The sequence below is a fragment of the Mauremys reevesii genome, linkage group 1 (genome assembly GCF_016161935.1).
Source record: "Mauremys reevesii isolate NIE-2019 linkage group 1, ASM1616193v1, whole genome shotgun sequence".
Lineage (NCBI taxonomy): Eukaryota > Metazoa > Chordata > Testudines > Geoemydidae > Mauremys > Mauremys reevesii.
In genome coordinates, this window is record NC_052623.1 from 99,795,859 (window position 1) to 99,816,770 (window position 20,912).

General features: G+C 42.4%; 1 protein-coding gene across 3 annotated transcripts in view; it reads right to left on the reverse strand.

Moving 5' to 3' along the window:
* ABCC4 (ATP binding cassette subfamily C member 4) overlaps window positions 1-20,912 on the reverse strand; it is a 269,468-nt gene that overhangs the window by 182,869 nt on the left and 65,687 nt on the right. For all 3 annotated transcript variants that reach the window (XM_039519351.1, XM_039519350.1, XM_039519352.1), the window contains one exon: window positions 178-288. In XM_039519351.1, the coding sequence (XP_039375285.1) occupies window positions 178-288 (111 nt within the window). The remainder of the gene's footprint in view (window positions 1-177; window positions 289-20,912) is intronic.

Here is a 20,912-nt window from a genome sequence, read left to right on the forward strand (position 1 = left end):
ATAAGGGAACATTGCGGGACTTTAAAGGGTATGTTCTCTAATAGGTCAGCAACCTAACAGCGAAACAACATTAACTGGGAGGATGTTAAGTGAGGAGTTACGGTATATGTTTTCATCCCAGAGCTCTCATCTTCACAGTGAAGACGTGACTACATGAAGTGTTGATTGTTTCCTTACCATTGCAACTCCTCTCCAACCCTCTCCGATGAATCTTCAGCCAGCACTTTATACATATCATCTTCTTCAAGCTTTCGTTTGTGACCAGTAACAAATAAAGGATTCAACCACCTATTTAAATATACAAATTTTTATATTCAGTCAATGGAGCAGAAAGAGTAATTTACTTATGTATTAATTTGATTTCTCGGGTACCTACAAGCCTTCCCCATCCTATTACTGTGGTAACTGAGCACTTCACAGTCTTTACCATATTTATCCTCACAACCCCTGAGAGGTAAGAAGTCACCCTGATTTTACAGATAAGGAACTGAGACACAGAGAGACTCAAGGTATGTCTACACTGCAATTAGACACCCACGGCTGGCCTATGTCAATGTAGAAGTTGGGGTTCAAGCTGCAGCCTGAGCTCTGGGACCCTCCCACCTCACAGGGTCCTAGACCCTGGGCTCCACCTTGAGCCCAAATATTTACACCGCTGCTAAACAGCCCCTTAGCTTGAGCCCCATGAGCCCAAATCAGCTGGCACAGGCCAGCCATCGGTGTCTAACTGCAGCGTAGATGTACCCAAGGTGACTTGCCCAAGGTTACACAGGAAGTCTGTGGCAGAGCAGGGAAGTGAACCTGGTCTCTCAAAACCTCACCACCTTCCTTCCTCTCCACTGTCCAGATACTGGATATTGTGTATTCTTACCAGCATAGAAAGCACAAAATAAAGAATATTTTGACAATCAGTCCCTTTTAAAAGGAGTGGAATTCTGGCTAAGTAGAAGAGCTTAAAATTTCCCATCAATAAAAAAATTAGTCACAAAATGTATAGCAAGGAAATATACATTAGAAATGACACTTATGAAAATGGAGTCAGAAAATAAGGTAAATTTGTATCGCTATGGGACACACTGTTATTATAATATTTTGGGACTAAAAAGAGATAGGAGTAATAACAATTTTTAAAATCTTTTAACAGTTTTATACAACAATTCTGGTGATCTGTCCAATTAAATCTTTAAATAGCGGATATGGTCCAGAATTTTCCCTGTTAGAGAATCTTCTTAAAACTAGAATCGCCTTCATAATATTTATCTTCCAAATGTACCAAACTCTACAAACGATAGCATGTAAACTAGACAAACCAAAATGTAAAACATTAAGCTACAGACTGAAATCCCACACACATAGGAAGGAATTGTCCACTATCAGACAAAACATCTAAATCTCAAAAAACAAAAGAACTATATACTTCATTATCATCTCCAACACAGTCTTTATGATTAACTTTGGGTAGTTAATTAAAGTGCTTGGGATAGAAATAGAACTGAGGGAGTAACTGATTTTCTATTCAGTGGCAGAACTGAAAAATGCAGAAACAGAAAAAAAATTCCTCATTTTGGGTTGAACCCCAAACCAGAATTTTTTTTAGTTTCTCACAGAAATGAAGAAATAAACCCTGAAAAAGTTCAATTTGAGTTAAAACATTCTGCTCAACCTGAAATTAATTTTTTGAGGGTGGGGTTGATTTAGAAGTATAAACATTTTATTTTGAAAACGTAAAAAGAATCATGGGATAAATCATGCATCAAAGTCGTGAAATGGGCTACAAATGCAATAAAACATAAGGCATTCAAAAGTTTAACAAATGGAGGGGGGCACCAAAGATGATGCTCGCCTGGGGCACTGTTTGGTCTAGGGCCAGCCCTGGTCTTTATTAGGTCCATAATTTCTGGTGTCTAGCCGAGTTATGAATTTATGTTCCCAGGCTTGTCTTTTGAAGGTGTTCTGCAGGTTTCCTTTGAGGAAGAGGACTGAGAGGTCAGATATGGCATTATCATTCTGTGAAAAGTGGAAGCTGAAGTTAGACAAATTCAACCTTAAAATAAGATGCAATTTCTTACTAGTGACAGTAATTAAACAATTTAACAGCATAGCAGGGGAGCCATCACCTGGAGTCTTTAAAATGAGATTAGATATCTTTCTGAAATATCTTTCTGAAAGATGTGCTTTAATACAGCTGCTGGGAGAAATGCTACATGTGTGCCGGAGTATCAGGCTATTTGGTTGTGGTGGTCCCTTCTGGCCTTGGAGTCTGAATCTACTAATCCCCCTGTTAATTCCCGTCCTTCATGAGTCACAGAGAGAATAGAAAGTTCTGCATTGCCTTCAATATGCTCATAACACCAGCAGCTCTACATTATGATTATGACTATGACTATAATAAAATCTCATACTTCAGGACTTCCGCCAGTCGGCCAGAGGGGTCAGGAAGGATTTTTTTCCCCTGATACACAACTGTCCAGATATATTCAGGGGAGGAGGGGAGGTCATCTTCCTCTAAAGCATCAGGGATGGCCACAACTGGAGATAGAACACTGACCAGAGCTCGGTGGTGGTACAGACAGACACACTTCTTTCTCAGGTGCCTGGCTGGTGGATCTTGCTCAGGTGCTCAGGGTCAAACAAATGTGGGATCATAAAGGAATTTTCTCCCAACTCAGACTGGAAGGGACCTTGAGGGGGTTTTGCCTTCCTCTGAACCACAAGGCATGGATCACCAGCTAGGATCATCTGGGCATATCTCACCAGTTGACCCTTGACCTGATTTTATGACCTAGGACACTGACTCAAGCGTGATTTTATGCTTGCTACAGGTAAAATGACATTATAGAAGTATAAGACTGATATGGAGTGTATTACTTATTAGCTTGGAACATCTGTGGAGGGCAAATATATAAACATAAGCAAATGAGTTATTAGGCTTGCTATAACTGGTGGCCTGCTAGAGGCTGTGATTTAGCTAAATAGCGTAGGACTAAGGTGATATCTGATCTACAGTTATTTTGCACTGTCATTCTCAGAGACAAATGAGTAACCACAAATGGTTCCACACCACAGGATTCTGCAAGAAAGAAGCTGGGGGGGGGAGGGGGCCTTTAGCAGTTAGGTTGTTATGCAATATCTAAGCAGTTAGACAGAGTGCCAATTAAAATGAGGTAGGATCAGAGGCTAAAATAGGGAAAGAACAAGTTAAAAATTACTTAGACAAGTTAGATGTCTTCAAGTCACCATGGCCTGATTAAATACATCCTAGAATACTCAAGGAGCTGACTGAGCAGATATCTGAGCCATTATCAATTATCTTCGAAAAGTCATGGAAGATGCCCGCCAAAAAAACATTCCTCCACATCCCCCCGGGGGGGGGGGGGGCGCACCCAACAGTTTGGGGACCTTTAACATAAGAACATAAGAAGAACATAAGAACGGCCATACCGGGTCAGACCAAAGGTCCATCTAGCCCAGTATCTGTCTACCGACAGTGGCCAATGCCAGGTGCCCCAGAGGGAGTGAACCTAACAGGCAATGATCAAGTGATCTCTCTCCTGCCATCCATCTCCATCCTCTGACGAACAGAGGCTAGGGACACCATTCTTACCCATCCTAGCTAATAGCCATTTATGGACTTAACCACCATGAATTTATCCAGTTCCCTTTTAAACATTGTTATAGCCCTAGCCTTCACAACCTCCTCAGGTAAGGTTGATGCATCCGATGAAGTGGGTATTCACCCACGAAAGCTCATGCTGCAAAACGTCTGTTAGTCTATAAGGTGCCACAGGATTCTTTGCTGCTTTTACAGATCCAGACTAACACAGCTACCCCTCTGATACTTGACACCATGTTTTTCTGTGTGTCTGACAATTTTATTCTTAACTATTGTTTCGACTAATTTGCCCGGTACCGACGTTAGACTTACCGGTCTGTAATTGCCGGGATCACCCCTAGAGCCCTTTTTAAATATTGGCGTTACATTAGCTAACTTCCAGTCATTGGGTACCGAAGCCGATTTAAAGGACAGGTTACAAACCTTAGTTAATAGTTCCGCAACTTCACATTTGAGTTCTTTCAGAACTCTTGGGTGAATGCCATCTGGTCCCGGTGACTTGTTAATGTTGAGTTTATCAATTAATTCCAAAACCTCCTCTAGTGACACTTCAATCTGTGACAGTTCCTCAGATTTGTCACCTACAAAAGCCAGTTCAGGTTTGGAAATCTCCCTAACATCCTCAGCCGTGAAGCAAAGAATCCATTTAGTTTCTCCACAAAGACTTTATCATCTTTAAGCGCTCCTTTTGTATTTCGATCGTCAAGGGGCCCCACTGGTTGTTTAGCAGGCTTCCTGCTTCTGATGTACTTAAAAAACATTTTATCATCATCTTTGGAGTTTTTGGCTAGCCGTTCTTCAAACTCCTCTTTGGCTTTTCTTATTACACTCTTGCACTTAAGTTGGCAGTGTTTGTATTTGCCTCCCACTTTTTAAAGGAAGTTTTTTTATCTCTCACTGCTTCTTTTACATGGTTGTTAAGCCACGGCGGCTCTTTTTTAGTTCTTTTACTGTTTTTCTTAATTTGGGGTATACACTGAAGTTGGGCCTCTATTATGGTGTCTTTAAAAAGGGCCCATGCAACTTGCAGGGATTTCACTTTAGTCCCTGTACCTTTTAACTTTTGTTTAACTAACCCCCTCATTTTTGTATAGTTCCCCCTTTTGAAATTAAATGCCACAGTGTTGGGCTGTTGAGGTGTTCTTCCCACCACAGGGATGTTGAATGCTATTGTATTATGGTCACTATTTCCAAGCGGTCCTGCTATAGTTACCTCTTGGACCAGCTCCTGCGCTCCACTCAGGATTAAATCTAGAGTTGCCTCTCCCCTTGTGGGTTCCCCTACCAGCTGCTCCATGAAGCAGTCATTTAAAGTATCGAGAAATTTTATCTCTGCATTTCGTCCTGAAGTGAAATGTTCCCAGTCAATATGGGGATAATTGAAATCCCCCACTATTATTGGGTTCTTAATTTTGATAGCCTCTCTAATTTCCCTTAGCATTTCATCATCACTATTACTGTCCTGGTCAGGTGGTCGATAATAGATCCCTACTGTTATATTTTTACTAGAGCATGAAATTTCTATCCATAGAGACTCTATGGAACCTGTGGATTCGCTTAAGATTTTTACTTCATTTGAATCTACACTTTCTTTAACATATAGTGCCACTCCTCCCCCTGCACGGCCTGTTCTGTCCTTCCGATATATTTTGTACCCCGGAATGATTGTGTCCCATTGATTGCTCTCAGTCCACCAGGTTTCTGTGATGCCTATTATATCAATATCCTCCTTTATCACAAGGCACTCTAGTTCACCCATCTTATTATTTAGACTTCTAGCATTTGGGCACAAGCCTTCACAACCTCCTCCGGTAGAGGAGTTCCACAAGTTGACAGTGTGCTGTGTGAAGAAGAACTTCCTTTTATTTGTTTTAAACCTGCTGCCTATTAATTTCATTTGGTGACCCCTAGTTCTTGTATTATGGGAATAAGTAAATAACTTTTCCTTATCCACTTTCTCAACATCACTCATGATTTTATATACCTCTATCCTATCCCCCCTTAGTCTTCTCTTTTCCAAGCTGAAGAGTCCTAGCCTCTGTAATCTTTCCATGTATGGGACCCTCTCCAAACCCCATATCATTTTAGTTGCCCTTTTCTGAACCTTTTCTAGTGCCAGTATATCTTTTTTGAGGTGAGACCACCACATCTGTACACAGTATTCGAGATGTGGGCGTACCATGGATTTATATAAGGGCAATAATATATTCTCAGTCTTATTCTCTATCCCCTTTTTAATGATTCCTAACATCCTGTTTGCTTTTTTGACCGCCTCTGCACACTGCGTGGACATCTTCAGAGAACCATGTTGACCTTTGATTTAGATAATGGCACAGAGAGTAAACTTTAAAAGTTTGCAGACAATAACAAGCTGGAAGGGGTTGCAAGTGCTTTGGAGGATAGGATTAAAATTCAAAATGATCTGGACAAACTGGAGAAATGGTCTGATGACCAAATAGAATGAAATTCAATAAGGACAAATGCAAAATATTCCACTTATGAAGGAACAATCAGTTGCACACATACAAAATGCGAAATGAGTACCTAGGAAGGAGTCCTGCAGAAAGGAATCTGTAAGTCATAGCGGATCACAAGCTAAATATGAGTCAACAGTGTAACTTGCAAAAAAAGCAAACCTCATTCTGGGATGTATTAGCAGGAGTGTTGTAAGCAAGACACAAGAAGTAATTCTTCCGCTCTACTCCACGCTGATTAGGCCTCAACTGGAGTACTGTGTCCAGTTCTGGGTGCCACATTTCAGGAAAGATGTGGACAAATTGGAGAAAATCCAGAGAAGAGCAACAAAAATTATTAAAGATCTAGAAAACATGACCTATGAGGGAAGATTGAAAAAACTGAGTTTATTTAGTCTGGAAAAGAGAAGCCTGAGAGGAAACATGATAACAGTTTTCAAGCACAGAAAAGGTTGTTACAAGGAGGAGGGAGAAAAATTGTTCTCTTTGCCTCTGATGATAGGACAAGAACCAATGGGCTTAAATTGCAGCAAGGATGGTTAAGGTTGGACATTAGGAAAAACTTCATAATTGTCAGGGTAGTTAAGCACAGGAACAAATTGCCTAGAGAGGTTGTGGAATCTTTGTCACTGGAGATTTTTAATGCAGGTTAGACAAACACGTCCAGTATGCTCGAGAGAACACTTAGTCCTGCCATGAGTGCAGAGGACTGCACTAGATGATCTCCTGAGGTCCCTTCCAATGCTACAACTCTATGATCCTATGATTCTACATATGGGAATTAAGAAATAAGTGATACAAATCATTACTATGAATGCTTGATGCTTAGTTATGGACGTACCAAAGACCACATACGACACTCCACGTATGGATAAAGGCAGCTATTGACCTTATAGTCAGGGTAAAGGATCAAATATAGTATATATCCTTACTATTACCATAAGGAAGAGTACAAAATACCACACCCAGTTCCCATTTCTTCAGGTTCATCAGGTCCCCAAGAAAGTGGAAGTTGAATCAGGACCTGCCTTCTGATGGGCTTATAGACTTTAAGGCCAGAAGGGACCATCATGATCATCTGCTCTGACCTCCTGCACATTGCAGGCCATGTAACCTCACCCACCCACTCCTGTAATAGACCCATGACCTCGGACTGAATTACTGAAGTCCTTAAATCATGATTTAAAAAGACTTCAAATTACAGAGAATCCACCATTTACAGAAGTTGAAACCTGCAAGTGACTTGCATGCCCCATGCTGCAGAGAAAGACAAAAAACTCCCAAGGTCTCTGCCAATCTGATGCAGAGGAAAATTCCTTCCCATCCCCACATATGGCAGTCAGTTGGATCCTGACCATTTTGGCAAGACCCACCAGCCAGATACCAGGAAAGAATTCTCTGTAGTAACTCTGAGCCCATCTAGTGTCCCATCACTAACCATTGGGGATATTTGCTACTAACAGTTGCAGATTAGCTACATGCCATCATACCATCCCCTCCACAAACTTATCAAGTTCAGTCTTGAAGTAAGTGAGTTTTTGTGTCCCCCCATCCCCATTCTCCTGAGAAGGCTGTTACAGAACTTCATTCCTCTGATGGTTAGAAACCTTTATATAATCTCAAGCCTAAACTTGTTGATGGCCAGTTTATATCCATTTGCACTTGTGTCAATGTTAGTGCTTAACTTACTCTTCTCCTCCCTGGTATTTAGCCCTCTGATGCATTTAAAGAAGGCAATCACATCTCCCCTCAGCCTTCTTTTCGCTAGGCTAAACACGCCAAGCTCCTTGAGTCTCCTCTCATAGGGGAGGTTTTTCATTCCTCTGATCATTCTAGTAGCCCTTCTCTGCACCTGTTCCAATTATAATTCATCTTTCTTGAACATGGGAAACCAGATCTGCACACAATATTCCAGATGAGGTCTCACCAGTGCCTTGTATAATGGTACTAACAGTTTCCTGTCTCTACTGGAAATAGATCACCTGATGCATCCTAGGACTGCATTAGCTTTTTTCAAGGCTGCACCACATTGGCAGCTCATCCTGTAATCAACCAATACACCCAGGTCTTTCTCCTCCTCTGTTGCTTCCAACTGATAAGTCCCCAGCTTAGAGCAAAAATTCTTGTTGTTAGTCCCCAAGGGCATGACTTTGCACTTTCTACTAATAAATTTTGTCTCATTTCTATTACTCCAGTTTTCAAGGTCATCCAGATCTTCTTGTATGATATTCTGGTCCTCCTCCTTATTGGCAATACCTCCCAGCTTTGTGTCATCTGCAGATTTTATTAACACACTCCCATTTTTTGTGCTAAGGTCACAAAAAATGTCTAAATAATAAGAATGTTAAATAAGATTGGTCCCAAGACCGATCCCTGAGGAACTCCATTAATAACCTCTCTCCAGCCTGACAGATCATCTTTCAGTTCCTTTAACCAGTTCCTTATTGACCTTTCAATTCTCGTATTAATCTCCATCTTCTCCGATTTAACTAATAATTTCCCATGTGGAACTGTATTAAATGCCTTAGATCTACTGCATTTCCTTTGTCTAAAAAATCAGTTATCTTCTCAAAGAAAATATCAATTTGGTCTGCCATGATCTACTTTTTGTAACATCATGTTGTATTTTGTTCCTCTATATCCTTAACTACTTTCTCTTTCAAAAAGTGTTCTAAGACCTTGCATACAATGGAGGTTAAACTAACAGGCTTGTAGTTTCCTGGATCACATTTTTCCCCTTTCTTAAAAATAGGTGCTACATTAGCAGTCCTCCAGTCATAGGGTACAACCCTCAAGTTTACAGATCCATTAAAAAGCTTTGCTATTGGGCTTGCAATTTCATGTGCCAGTTCTTTTAATATTCTTGGATGGAGATTATCTGGGCTCCTGATTTAGTCCCATTAAACTGTTTGAGTTTGACCTCCACCTCTGAAGTGGTAATTTCTACTTCCATATTCTCATTTCCATCAGCTCCCCAAATTCCTCATTACCCTTATTAAAAACTGAGGCAAAACATTTGTCTAGGTGGTTGGCCATGCGTAGATTATCTTTAATCTTCACCCTATCCTCAGTGCTTAGCGGTCCCACTTCTTCTTTCCTTCTTTTCTTTTTAATTCTGTGGCTATAAAACCTTGTACTATTGGCTTCAATTTCCATTGCAAGGTCCAACTCTGCTTGGCTTTTCACAGTTCTCACCTTATCCCTACACTTTCTGCCCTCCGGGAGGTAGCTTTCCTAGCGGATCCATCCCATCTTCCACTCCTTGTATTTATCTTATTCTGATCATTATGTATATTGATCCTTGCCTATCATTTCAGTTATAACTGTCTGTATTAAATAAAGTTTCAATGTGTGCTTCATCAAATTCTATTTTCACAATTACCTTTAAGTAGCCACCTAGGAAAAAAAACCTGTTATCTGTGACATGTGCATTATGCACCCCTATACACAATTTTATAAGTATAATAATTGTTCAGGCTAAACACCTACTCAATGCCATGGAACTGCAGGGCCTTCTAGCATTGGTGGCACCTGTCTTTTCTACTCTCTGCCTGTGGCATACAGTTTAGTCTCATGAAGATTGAAATGCTAATTCATACCCAATCTGGTATGTTAGGCTCAATTTGCATTTTTGTTTATTTGCCAGATAATCTACTTTCTTCTGTTTGCTATCACTTATTACTGAAAATCTGTCTTTCTGTAGTTAATAAACTTGTTTCATGTTTTATCTAAACCAATGTGCCTTTAAGTGAAGTGTCTGGGGGAAACCTCAGCTCTGAGCGCTGTGCACAAAAGCTGTTGCTAGGAAGATACAGGCTCCATCTAACAAAGAGAGGGAAGGGCATCTTCGCAAGCAGGCTGGCTAACCTAGTGAGGAGAGCTTTAAAGTAGGTTCACCGGGGGAAGGAGCCAAAGCCCTGAGGTAAGTGGGGAAGTGGGATACCAGGAGGAAGCACGAGCAGGAGAGCGCAAGACGGGAGGACTCCTGCCTCATACTGAGAAAGCGGGAGAATCAGCGAGTTATCTTAAGTGCCTATACACAAATGCAAGAAGCATGGGAAACAAGCAGGGAGAACTGGAAGTCCTGGCACAGTCAAGGAACTATGATGTGATTGGAATAACAGAGACTTGGTGGGATAACTCACATGGCTGGAGTACTGTCATGGATGGATATAAACTGTTCAGGAAGGACAGACAGGGCAGAAAAGGTGGAGGAGTTGCATTGTATGTAAGAGAGCAGTATGACTGCTCAGGGGTCCAGTATGAAACTGCAGATAAACCTGAGAGTCTCTGGATTAAGTTTAGAAGTGTGAGCAACAAGGGTCATGTTGTGGTGGGAGTCTGCTATAGACCACCAGACCAGGGGGATGAGGTGGACGAGGCTTTCTCCAGGCAACTAACAGAAGTTACTAGATCACAGGCCCTGGTTTTCATGGGGTACTTCAATCACCCCAATATCTGCTGGGAGAGCAATACAGCAGTTCACAGACAATCTAGGAGGTTTTTGGAAAGTGTAGGGGACAATTTCCTGGTGCAAGTGCTGGAGGAACCAACCAGCGGCAGAGCTTTTCTTGACCTGCTGCTCACAAACAGGGAAGAATTAGTAGGGGAAGCAAAAGTGGATGGGAACCTGGGAGGCAGTGACCATGAGATGGTCGAGTTCAGGATCCTGACACAAGGAAGAAACGAGAACAGCAGAATACAGACCCTGGACTTCAGAAAAGCAGACTTTGACTCCCTCAGGGAACTGATGGACAGGATCCCCTGAGAGAATAACATGAGGAGGAAAGGAGTCCGGGAGAGCTGGCTTTATTTTAAAGAATCCTTGTTGAGGTTGCAGGAACAAACCATCCCAATGTGTAGAAAGAATAGTAAATATGGCAGGCGACCAGCTTGGCTTAACAGTGAAATTCTTGCTGATCTTAAACGCAAAAAAGAAGCTTACAAGAAGTGGAAGATTGGACAAATGACCGGAGAGGAGAATAAAAATATTGCTCAGGCATACATGAGTGAAATCAGGAAGGCCAAATCACACTTGGAGTTTCTTCAGGTATGTTAGCAACAAGAAGGTGTTCAAGGAAAGTGTGGGCCCCTTACTGAATGAGGGAGGCAACCTAGTGACACAGGATGTGGAAAAAGCTCATGTACTCAGTGCTGTTTTTGCTTCTGTCTTCAGGAACGAAGTCAGCTCCCAGACTACTGCACTGGGCAGCACAGTATGGGTAGGAGGTGACCAGCCCTCTGTGGAGAAAAGTGGTTCAGGACTATTTAGAAAAGCTGGACAAGCACAAATCCATGGGGCCAGATGCGCTGCACCCGAGGGTGCTAAAGGAGCTGGCGGATGAGATTGCAGAGTCATTGGCCATTATCTTTGAAAACTCATGGCGATCAGGGGAGGTCCCGGATGATTGGAAAAAGGCTAATGTAGTGCCCATCTTTAAAAAAGGGAAGAAGGATGATCCAGGAAACTACAGACTAGTCAGCATCACCTCAGTCCCTGGAAAAATCATGGAGCAGGTCTTTAAGGAATCAATTTTGAAGCACTTAGAGGAGAGGAAAGTGATCAAGAACAATCAGCATGGATTCACCAAGGGCAAGTCATGCCTGACCAACCAAACTGCCTTCTATGATGAGATAACTGGCTCTCTGGATGAGGGGAAAGCAGTGGATGTGTTATCCCTTGACTTTAGCAAAGCTTTTGATACGGTCTCCCACAGTATTCTTGCCAGCAAGTTAAAGTAGTATGGGCTAGATGAATGGACTATAAATCAGATAGAAAGCTGGATAGATCATCGGGCTCAGCGGGTAGTGATCAATGGCTCCATGTCTAGTTGGCAGTCAGTATCAAGCAGAGTGCCCCAAGGGTTGGTTTTGTTCAATATCTTCATTAATGATCTGGAGAATGGCGTGGACTGTACCCTCAGCAAGTTTGCAGATGACACTAAACTGGGAGGAGTGGTAAATATGCTGGAGGGTAGGTATAGGATACAGAGGAACCTAGACAAATTAGAGGATTGGGCCAAAAGAAATCTGATGAGGTTCAACAAGGACAAGTGCAGAGTCCTGCACTTAGGATGGAAGAATCTCATGCAATGCTACAGACTAGGGACCGAGTGGCTAGGCAGCAGTTCTGCAGAAAAGGACCAGGGGTTACAGTAGACAAGAATCTGGATATGAGTCAACAGTGTGCCCTTTTTGCCAAGAAGGCTAACGGTATTTTGGGCTGTATAAGAAGGAGCGTTGCCAGCAGATCGAGGGACGTGATCATTCCCCTCTATTCGGCATTGGTGAAGCCTCATCTGGAGTACTGTGTCCAGTTTTGGGTCCAACGCTACAAGAAGGATGTGGAAAAATTGGAAAGAGTCCATCAGAGGGCAACAAAAATGATTGGGGGGCTGGAGCACATGACTTATGAGGAGCAGCTGAGGGAACTGGGATTATTTAGTCTGCAGAAGAGAAGAATGAGGAGGGATTTGATAGCTGCTTTCAACTACCTGAAAGAGGGTTCCAAAGAGGACGGATCTAGATTGTTCTCAGTGGTAGCAGATGACAGAACAAGGAGTAATGGTCTCAAGTTGCAGTGGGCTCGAATCACCAACAAAGCAGTGTGAGTTAAACCAGCCTAGCTGGGGAGTTAGGGGGCCCCGCGGTTCCCATGGTCCCAGATTGCACCCCAGAGGTACAACCCGTCATGGTATCATTAGCGAAAACTGATTTTCCCTCTACAGGTACATCATATGCTGATATGGCTGACAGATGAAACCAAACTGAAGGTGTTTTCTTAAGATATAATAAATACTCATATATAATTATTTGATGCCATATAAGGATCCACATTATAATGGAAGTCTATGATAAAAGCCTTTTCCATTTAAGACTATAGCACTTTCATGTGGATTCTTTTTTAGAATTTAACAATACATTTTGCAATTCTAATGACAGTCTTTCTTCTCGCCCACCTAAAACTCTATTCCCCTGCAGTCAAGTGAAGGCACCAAAGATTTGGATGATAGACTTTCCCTGTTTTTTGCATCAACAAGTCCAGTGTTAATGTTAAAGGTTCCACTAATTCAGGGATCTGCAACCTTTGGCATGCGGCTCACCAGGGTAAGTACCCTGGTGGGCTGGGCCAGTTTGCTTATCTGCCCCTTCCGCAGGTTCGGCCAATCGCGCCTCCCACTGGCTTCCCCCCGCGATTCCCCTATCCCTTTCTTCTCCATCCCCCTCCCCTCACTCCCACATTCCTCTCCCCTTCCCTATTCCACTCCCCCTTCCTCCCCGCTGCCTCTTCCTCCCACCCCTCCTTGCCCACCCCACCCCAGGAACTCACTGTAGCACAAAAACAAGAAGGCTCCCAGCACACCGAAGGGGAGTACAACTGGCACTAGGACCCCAGAGGTAGCATTCAGTTGCAGAATCAGTGAAGCCCAGATGCAGCATCCTTCAGTGCTTGCAGAAATATGGGTGTGGGGGACAGTGGCACGTAACCCCATGTACCCTCCCATGCCTTGCCTTTGTTGGTGGAAGGGCAGTTCCCCTCCAAAAAACTGCACACATGGTCATCCCCCTGTGTGGCTTTCCTGCCGTTTTTACAGGGAAGCACCGGAATTCTGCAGGGGGGGAGGGAGGCATTTTCTGCGACCATGCAGAAATCCCCACAGGAGTATTGTTTAGATAATATAACGCTGTCATATTGTCTCTTACTATCTGAACTGCTTTGTTTTTGAGTTGAGGCAGAAAAGACCTTAGAGTTAGTCTGATTGCTCTGAGTTCTAAAATATTGCTGACCGGTGATCTCTGACCAACAACTGGTTGGTCGGATGGGCTCCCCATCCCAGAGTAGATACATCCATGGTCAGTAATACTGACATTGTAGGGGGATTGAAAAGTGTACCCTTCCTTGCATTTTGATTGTCTGTCCACCACATTAATAAGATTAACACTTGTTGTGGAATTAATATTTTTTGATGCATGACATCTAAACTTGGTTTGTAATTCTTTGCTAACCAGAGCTGATGGTCTCATCTGAATATGAGCATAAGAAGTCACTGCTCTGGTTGACGCCACCAGACCCAGCAACTGACAGAAGAAAAGAATGGACTGTCTTGGTAACTGGTGGAGGAGATATATACATCTTTTTATTTGATCTCTCCCCCCTCTGGGAGAAAAACTATCCTTATAATTGAATCCACCATGGCTCCTATAAAAGAATCTTTTGAGTAGGGATTAGATACAACTTTCCCCAATTTATCTGTAATCCTAGACTGACAAATAGTGAACATATTTGAAGTACATGTAGTAAGATCTCTTCCTTGTATTTTATTAACCAGTCATCTAGGTATGGGTGTGTATATATATATATATATATATATATCCCCTGCCTCCTTAGGTATGCAACCATGACAGGTAGATACACTGGGTATTGTGGACAACCCAAAAGAGAGGACCTTGTATTGAAAATGGTCCTTTCCAACAACAGAAAACGTAGGTACTTCTGATGACATGGTCTTACAGGAGTGCAGAAGTATGAGTTAAGTCCTGAACTGCAAACCAATCCTGAAGGGAAAGAAAAGGTATTATAGAAATCAGAGACAACATGCAGAACCAAAACTTTTTATATATAAGTGTTTAATCTCCTTAAATCCAAAATACAGAGAAGGCTCTCCATCTTTTTTTGGGATTAGAAAATAACAAGTAAAACCCCTTTCCCTCTATGATCTTGCAGAACTATCTATCACACCTAATTGTAGCCTCCCTTTTCAACAAATCAAGATGACTGCGATCTGTGCCAAGATATGAAGCAGGTGGGTTGTTGGGGGAAAGGTTTTGAATTGAATTGTGTAACTGCATGAAATAAAACTTCTAAAATCCACCTGTCCAATGTTAACAACTCCCACTGGTAATAAAAATGGGACAACCAGTCCCCAAACTGTGGATAAAAAATGTTCAAGTGGACTGGCTTGAAGTGCTGTGTCCTCATGTCAAATCTGATGTCTCAGAGGAACTGCAGAAGATGAAGACAATGAAACTTCCCTTTTATTATTGAAAGTTTTAAATTTCTTTCTCTGTTGTAACCAGTGTTGTGGTGTATAATTTTGAGGTTGGAAATGATATGCCCTTCTCTGATAATTATAATGAAGTGAAGGAGATGAAGAAGGTAGATGTTGCCTTTGATACTTGTATAATGAGTCGAATATGGCCTCTTCCCTGTATTAAAGAAACTTAAAAGTCCAATAGTAGATCTTACATTTTTCATTTTCTCTAATGGTTCATCAGTTTGAATATTAAACAGTCCTTCTCCTTCAAATAGAAGGGGGATGTTATTGGAAGAGGCCCTGAGCATCCTCTGTTCAGGCTGAGACTACATCTCTTCTCCAATATAGGGGATTAGAGCAGTGGCTCTCAAACTTTTTTTACTGGTCACCCCTTTCACATAGGAAGCCTCTGAGTGCGACCCCCCTTATAAATTAAAAACACTTTTTAATATATTTAACACCATTATAAAAGCTGGAGCAAAGCGGGGTTTGGGGAGGAGGTTGACAGCTCGCGATCCCCCATAAAAACCTTGCGACCCCCTGAGGGGTCCCAACCCACAGTTTGAGAACCCCTGGATTAGAGGATTGTGAATGAGTGCAAAGGCACCACACTGATGAGGAAGTCACCAGAGAGGAGTTGTGAGCAGGCCTAGCGACTGCCCCTCCAGCTCTGTCAATCATGTATGGTAGGGAAGAGGCGTTTAAAAAGGAGGAAGCTGCAGGAAGACGAGAGAAGAGATCACCCTGAGCAAGAAACTGCTGGAGTGACCCCTAAAGCCACGAGGGGAACTCCCATCCAAGAGATCGCCACCTCTGACCCTACAGGGAGTGCAGTACTCCCAATGTAAGCCTCACAATGAGCCCAGCCAGCTGACTCTTCAAAAACTGCTAAGCAAGCAGCACCGAAACAAGAAAGTACTGTTGGCCTTTTCCCTTTTGAGTTGGCTCTAGGAAGACATTATTCTCAGGACATAGACATTTCTTTTTTTTTTTTTGATCCCCATCTAAAGATACTTAAGAAGATCCACAATGGGCATGGTCCCCACTTTACAAGGACTAGGAAACTGGGGTCTGTGTATAGGCCACCCAGGGTAGATAACTGAGCATGGCCAGCATCTCCCCCCATCTGGAAAAAAAACCTAAGGGGACTCTTTTACAAGGATCAAGGACACCACTCTGGAAACAATCCAAGAAGTAACCTGTGTCCTTAGGGGGCAAAGACAGAGTCACTTGGCAACCTGACACCAGCTCATGAGATGTACTCCTTTATAGGAGTACAGCTCCTCAGAAACACTTACTCCTGTACATTGTAACTGGAAGAGGGACTCATTATCTGGACCAACAGTTATAAAATGAGACTATCCTACAAACATGGACTTGATGGACATAACTGCATTCATACTTCCCTTGGTATGTTACCACAGGACGTATCTTGGTCATGCTGAGTCCCATATAAAAAAGCTTCTCTGGGATTCTAAGATCACATACAGATAATCTGTGGTTTAATAGCTTCAAGGTTGTCCAGGGAAATGTTTGACTTCTTCCAGCTCCAATTACAGTGATTACGCTGACATTTTGACAGGTGGGGGAACCTCAATGTAGGTGATTAGTCTCTGAAGAAACAGTAAATATACATGTCATTTCACGCGGGGGGGGGGGGGGGGGGAGTAGGCCCTGAACGTTCTGTGGCCTGATTCTCCTCACACAACAGTTTCACATCAACGTAACTCATGGGCCGAATTCCACTTGCACATGGGTGCAACTCCTATTAACTTGAACGGGACTTGCACCTGTGTGAGGATAGAAGTGGGCTCATTGACCTCAGTTGAGCTAATTTTCTATTACAGTAACTCCTCACTTAAGGTCATCATGGTTAACGTTGTTACGTTGCTGATCAATTAGGGAACATGCTCATTTAAAGTTGTGTGATGCTCCCTTCTAACGTCCTTGGCAGCCGCCTGCTTTGTCTACTGCTTGCAGGAAGAGCAGCCCGTTGCAGCTAGCTGGTGGGCGCTTGGAACCAGGGTGGACCAGCAGCCCCCCATCAGCTCCCCTCTCCCCTAAATTCCCTGTGCAGCAGCTGCCTGCAGTTCAGCTGTGTCCCTCCCCCCACTGCCATGTGCAGCTCCTACCTTCTGCCTTGGAGCTGCTCCCCGAGACTCCAGCTTGCTGTGCAGGGGGGGAGGGAAGGAAGAGGGGGGCTAATGTCAGGGTACCCCCCTCCCCCCTGCTCCTGCACCCCACTTACCCCATCTTCCATAGAACAGGGGGGGACACTCCAGGACTCAGGGAGCTGGCAGCAGCTGCCTCTCAGCAAACTGATCTAATTAACAAGGCAGTGTACTTAAGGGAAATGTGCATATCTCCCTCCATTCCTGCTGTCTTGTGTAGAGAGAGAGAGTTAGCCCTTGAGGGCTCAGCCAACTGCTAGTTCATCATTTAGCAGTAAGGGAAATATCCCATCCTCTGATTCCTCCACCTCAACCAAGCTTCACAATCATCATCACTGTGTACCAGTATTAAATTGTTTGTTTAAAACTTAGTGTGTGTGTGTGTGTGTGTGTGTGTGTGTGTGTGGTGAAAAAAATTTCCCTGGAACCTAACCCCCTCATTTACATTAATTCTTATGGAAAAATTGGATTTGCTTAACATCGTTTCGCTTAAAGTCGCATTTTCAGGAACATAACTACAACATTAAGTGAGGAGTTACTGTACACAAGTGTGAGAGAGAAAAGAATCAGGTCCCTGCTATGGTTTTTGGAATCAACACTGTCAAGCCAGGTGTCTTCTACACAGAAGAACAGGATCCTATCTCCTAAATCACAAAGCCCTGCTATTCTGAGATTTGACAGTGTTCCAAAAGGCATTTCTTCCCTGACTGGAAATAACTTATTACAGCGAGACTGAACTGGCAATGAATCACTTGCATCGTCCCTCAATCTAGGGATGGTGGATCAATACACCTCTTGGACAGTGAGTATCTGTTATATTGTGCTCAACAACTGCTAGTATTTAAAAACGGTTTTCACTTTGTAGGAGAAGTCTGCAGCGTTTTCCAGAAATTGCATAAAGGATTTGTTATTACATGCATAATTAGCCTGTGGAATTCACTGCCACAGAATATCACTGAAATCAAGCATTTAGCAGGATTCAAAAGAATAGTAGATATTTATATGAATAATAAGGACATCCATTGTTACATTAGATAGTATAAAAAAAGAGAGAGGGATGTAAACTACTAACTGCCTGTTTAAGAAGAAATTCCCCTTAGCAGATTATTCTATAACTGTCCACTACAACGATTCTTGCACCTTCCTCTAAAACATCTGAGGTGAAATCCTGCTCCCACTGATTTCAGTAGGGCCAAGATTTCACCCCTGGACTTTGTCACTAAGACAGATACTAGACAGAGGCTGCTCAAGACATTCTGATGCCCTAGGCAAAACTTCAGCATGCTGCCCGCCTCCTCACAGGCCTAGGGTGGCAGATTTGGCCTGGCTGCCCCTCAGTCATGACGAAGAAGTGGCTAGGCCAAATCTGCTATCCTATGCAACTGCTCAGTTTGCCTATAGCTAGTGCGCGCCCTGATAACAGACTAATCTGACCACTCTTCTGATCCAATATGGCGATTCTTCTGTTTCCATGCTCTTTATTTTCAAATTACAGAGATGTTACTGCCTGTGGGGCTAAAATACCTAACAAAAGCCACATCCTGTATGTTTCCACAAACTAATTCCTCATGCAGATGGCTTTGGAAACTACATTTTTTTAATTCTCCTTAAGCCTATTTCTAAATTACTTTACAGGAATCATCTGTTTATACTCAGTGTCCAGCTGTTTTTCAGGAGTTGGGCAGAAACAATTTTGTTTACCCAAATTTTTCCCTTGCACTCAGATTTTTTTTTCCAAGTAGTTTCTTAAAGCACTGCCTTAAATACTGAGCTAAATATACAAAATGCATTGTGTGCCCTTTAATTATCAGCTTTGTAATTTGATTACAAAAAGCAGTAAAGTTTTCTGGCATTATTTGTTCTTTGTGTGGTTCTATTACCTTCTACTTCAAGTGCCTGCATGCTTTCTTTTACTGACTATTCCTTTATTCATTTATTGAATCAATGGTCTGGCCCAGTTTGGAAAAATCTAGTGTTATTTACCATTTGGTTGTTTTTATCCCCAGAAGTATTGACAGAAACTACAACTTTATTGTTCTTACATACAATAAAGTGTGTGAATTCTCAGTAAGTAACCTGTAACATTCCTTTTTTTTTTTTATTATTCCCTTCTAGGTTTCTTTAATAGGCTCACCTCATCTCTTTCATAACTTTATTTTTTATCCCACATCCCCCACCACAGAAACTATCAACAATTAACACAGTAAATGGAATGAGCTATGTCATTTGTTATAAAAACTCTTGTGGTTTGTAGTTTGGCTGCCACTTGTTCCTATTTACTGCACTCTGTTTAAAGAATCCCTTGGGGCTTGAAAAAATAGATTTGCTTTTTGCTGGCACTACAAAAGAGGTTATTACATTCAGTGTAAAACTTTGTATTTTAAAGCCTTTGAGACTCAGCAGTGCCCTTTGGACTTGCAGTTACAGTGCCAGGCTGAAATACCTCTGAAGCCTTAGAAACAATTATTTTGTCCATGGCTGTTCCACAATAGGGCCTGATCCTCTCATCTGCTGAGCACTATCAATTAGTGGTGTTGAGCAGAAGTAACATAGCCAGTGATTTCCATGTTACCCCCCAATTGTGAGGTACCATTACCCTGGCAAGCCCCTCCCCCTCATATGCTCCACAATATCAAAATGGCTGCACATGCAGAACGAAATGTTAGAACAGGGGTGGGCAACCTATGGCACGCATGCCAAAGGCAGAACGCAAGCTGATTTTCAGCGGCATTCAACACTGCCCAGGTCCTGGCCACCGGTCCAGGGGGCTCTGCATTTTAATTTAATTTTAAATGAAGCTTCTTAAACATTTTAAAAACCTTATTTACTTTACATACAACAATAGTTTAGTTATATATTATAGCCTTATAGAAAGAGACCTTCTAAAAACATTAAAATGTATTACTGGCACGCAAAACCTTAAATTAGAGTGAATAAATGAAGACTGGGCACAGCACTTCTGAAAGGTTGCTGACCCCTGTGTTAGAAGAAGTTATTTCAACTGCCTTACCCTCCACTCAGAAATCCAAAACCTTCACGCCCTCCATAACATTCTGTCCCTTTTCCATGGGTCAAATTACGCCTTCTTGCAGCAGCTTGGTGACCTCAGTTTGTGTTCCTGAATCACAGCTTTCATTTAGGGGTGGGGGTTCAGAATGTGAACAAGGGGTAAAACAATGCAGTGTTATTTGCCTGAATCTACAAACTGCCTGAAATCATAACCCTGAGAGGTGAAACCCGCCTCTATTCATTTCAGGGTATTCTGTTTTATATCTTTATCAGTGATCTGGAAGAAAATATAAAATCATTGCTAGTAAAGTTTGTACATGGCACAAAAATTGGTGGAGTGGTAAATAATGATGGGAATAGGTCAGTTATCCCAAGCGATCTAGACTGGTCTGTAAAGTGGTCTTATATGAACAACATGGGTTTTAATTCAGCCAAATGCAAGGTCAGACATCTAGGAACAAAGAATATGGGTTACACAGATGGAGTAACCTGGAATGCAGTGACACTGAAAAGAACTTGGCAGTAACAGCAAATAACCAGCTGAGCATGAGCTCCAAGTGCAATGCTGCAGTTAAGAGAGACAACACAACCCTTAGAACACAGGAATATT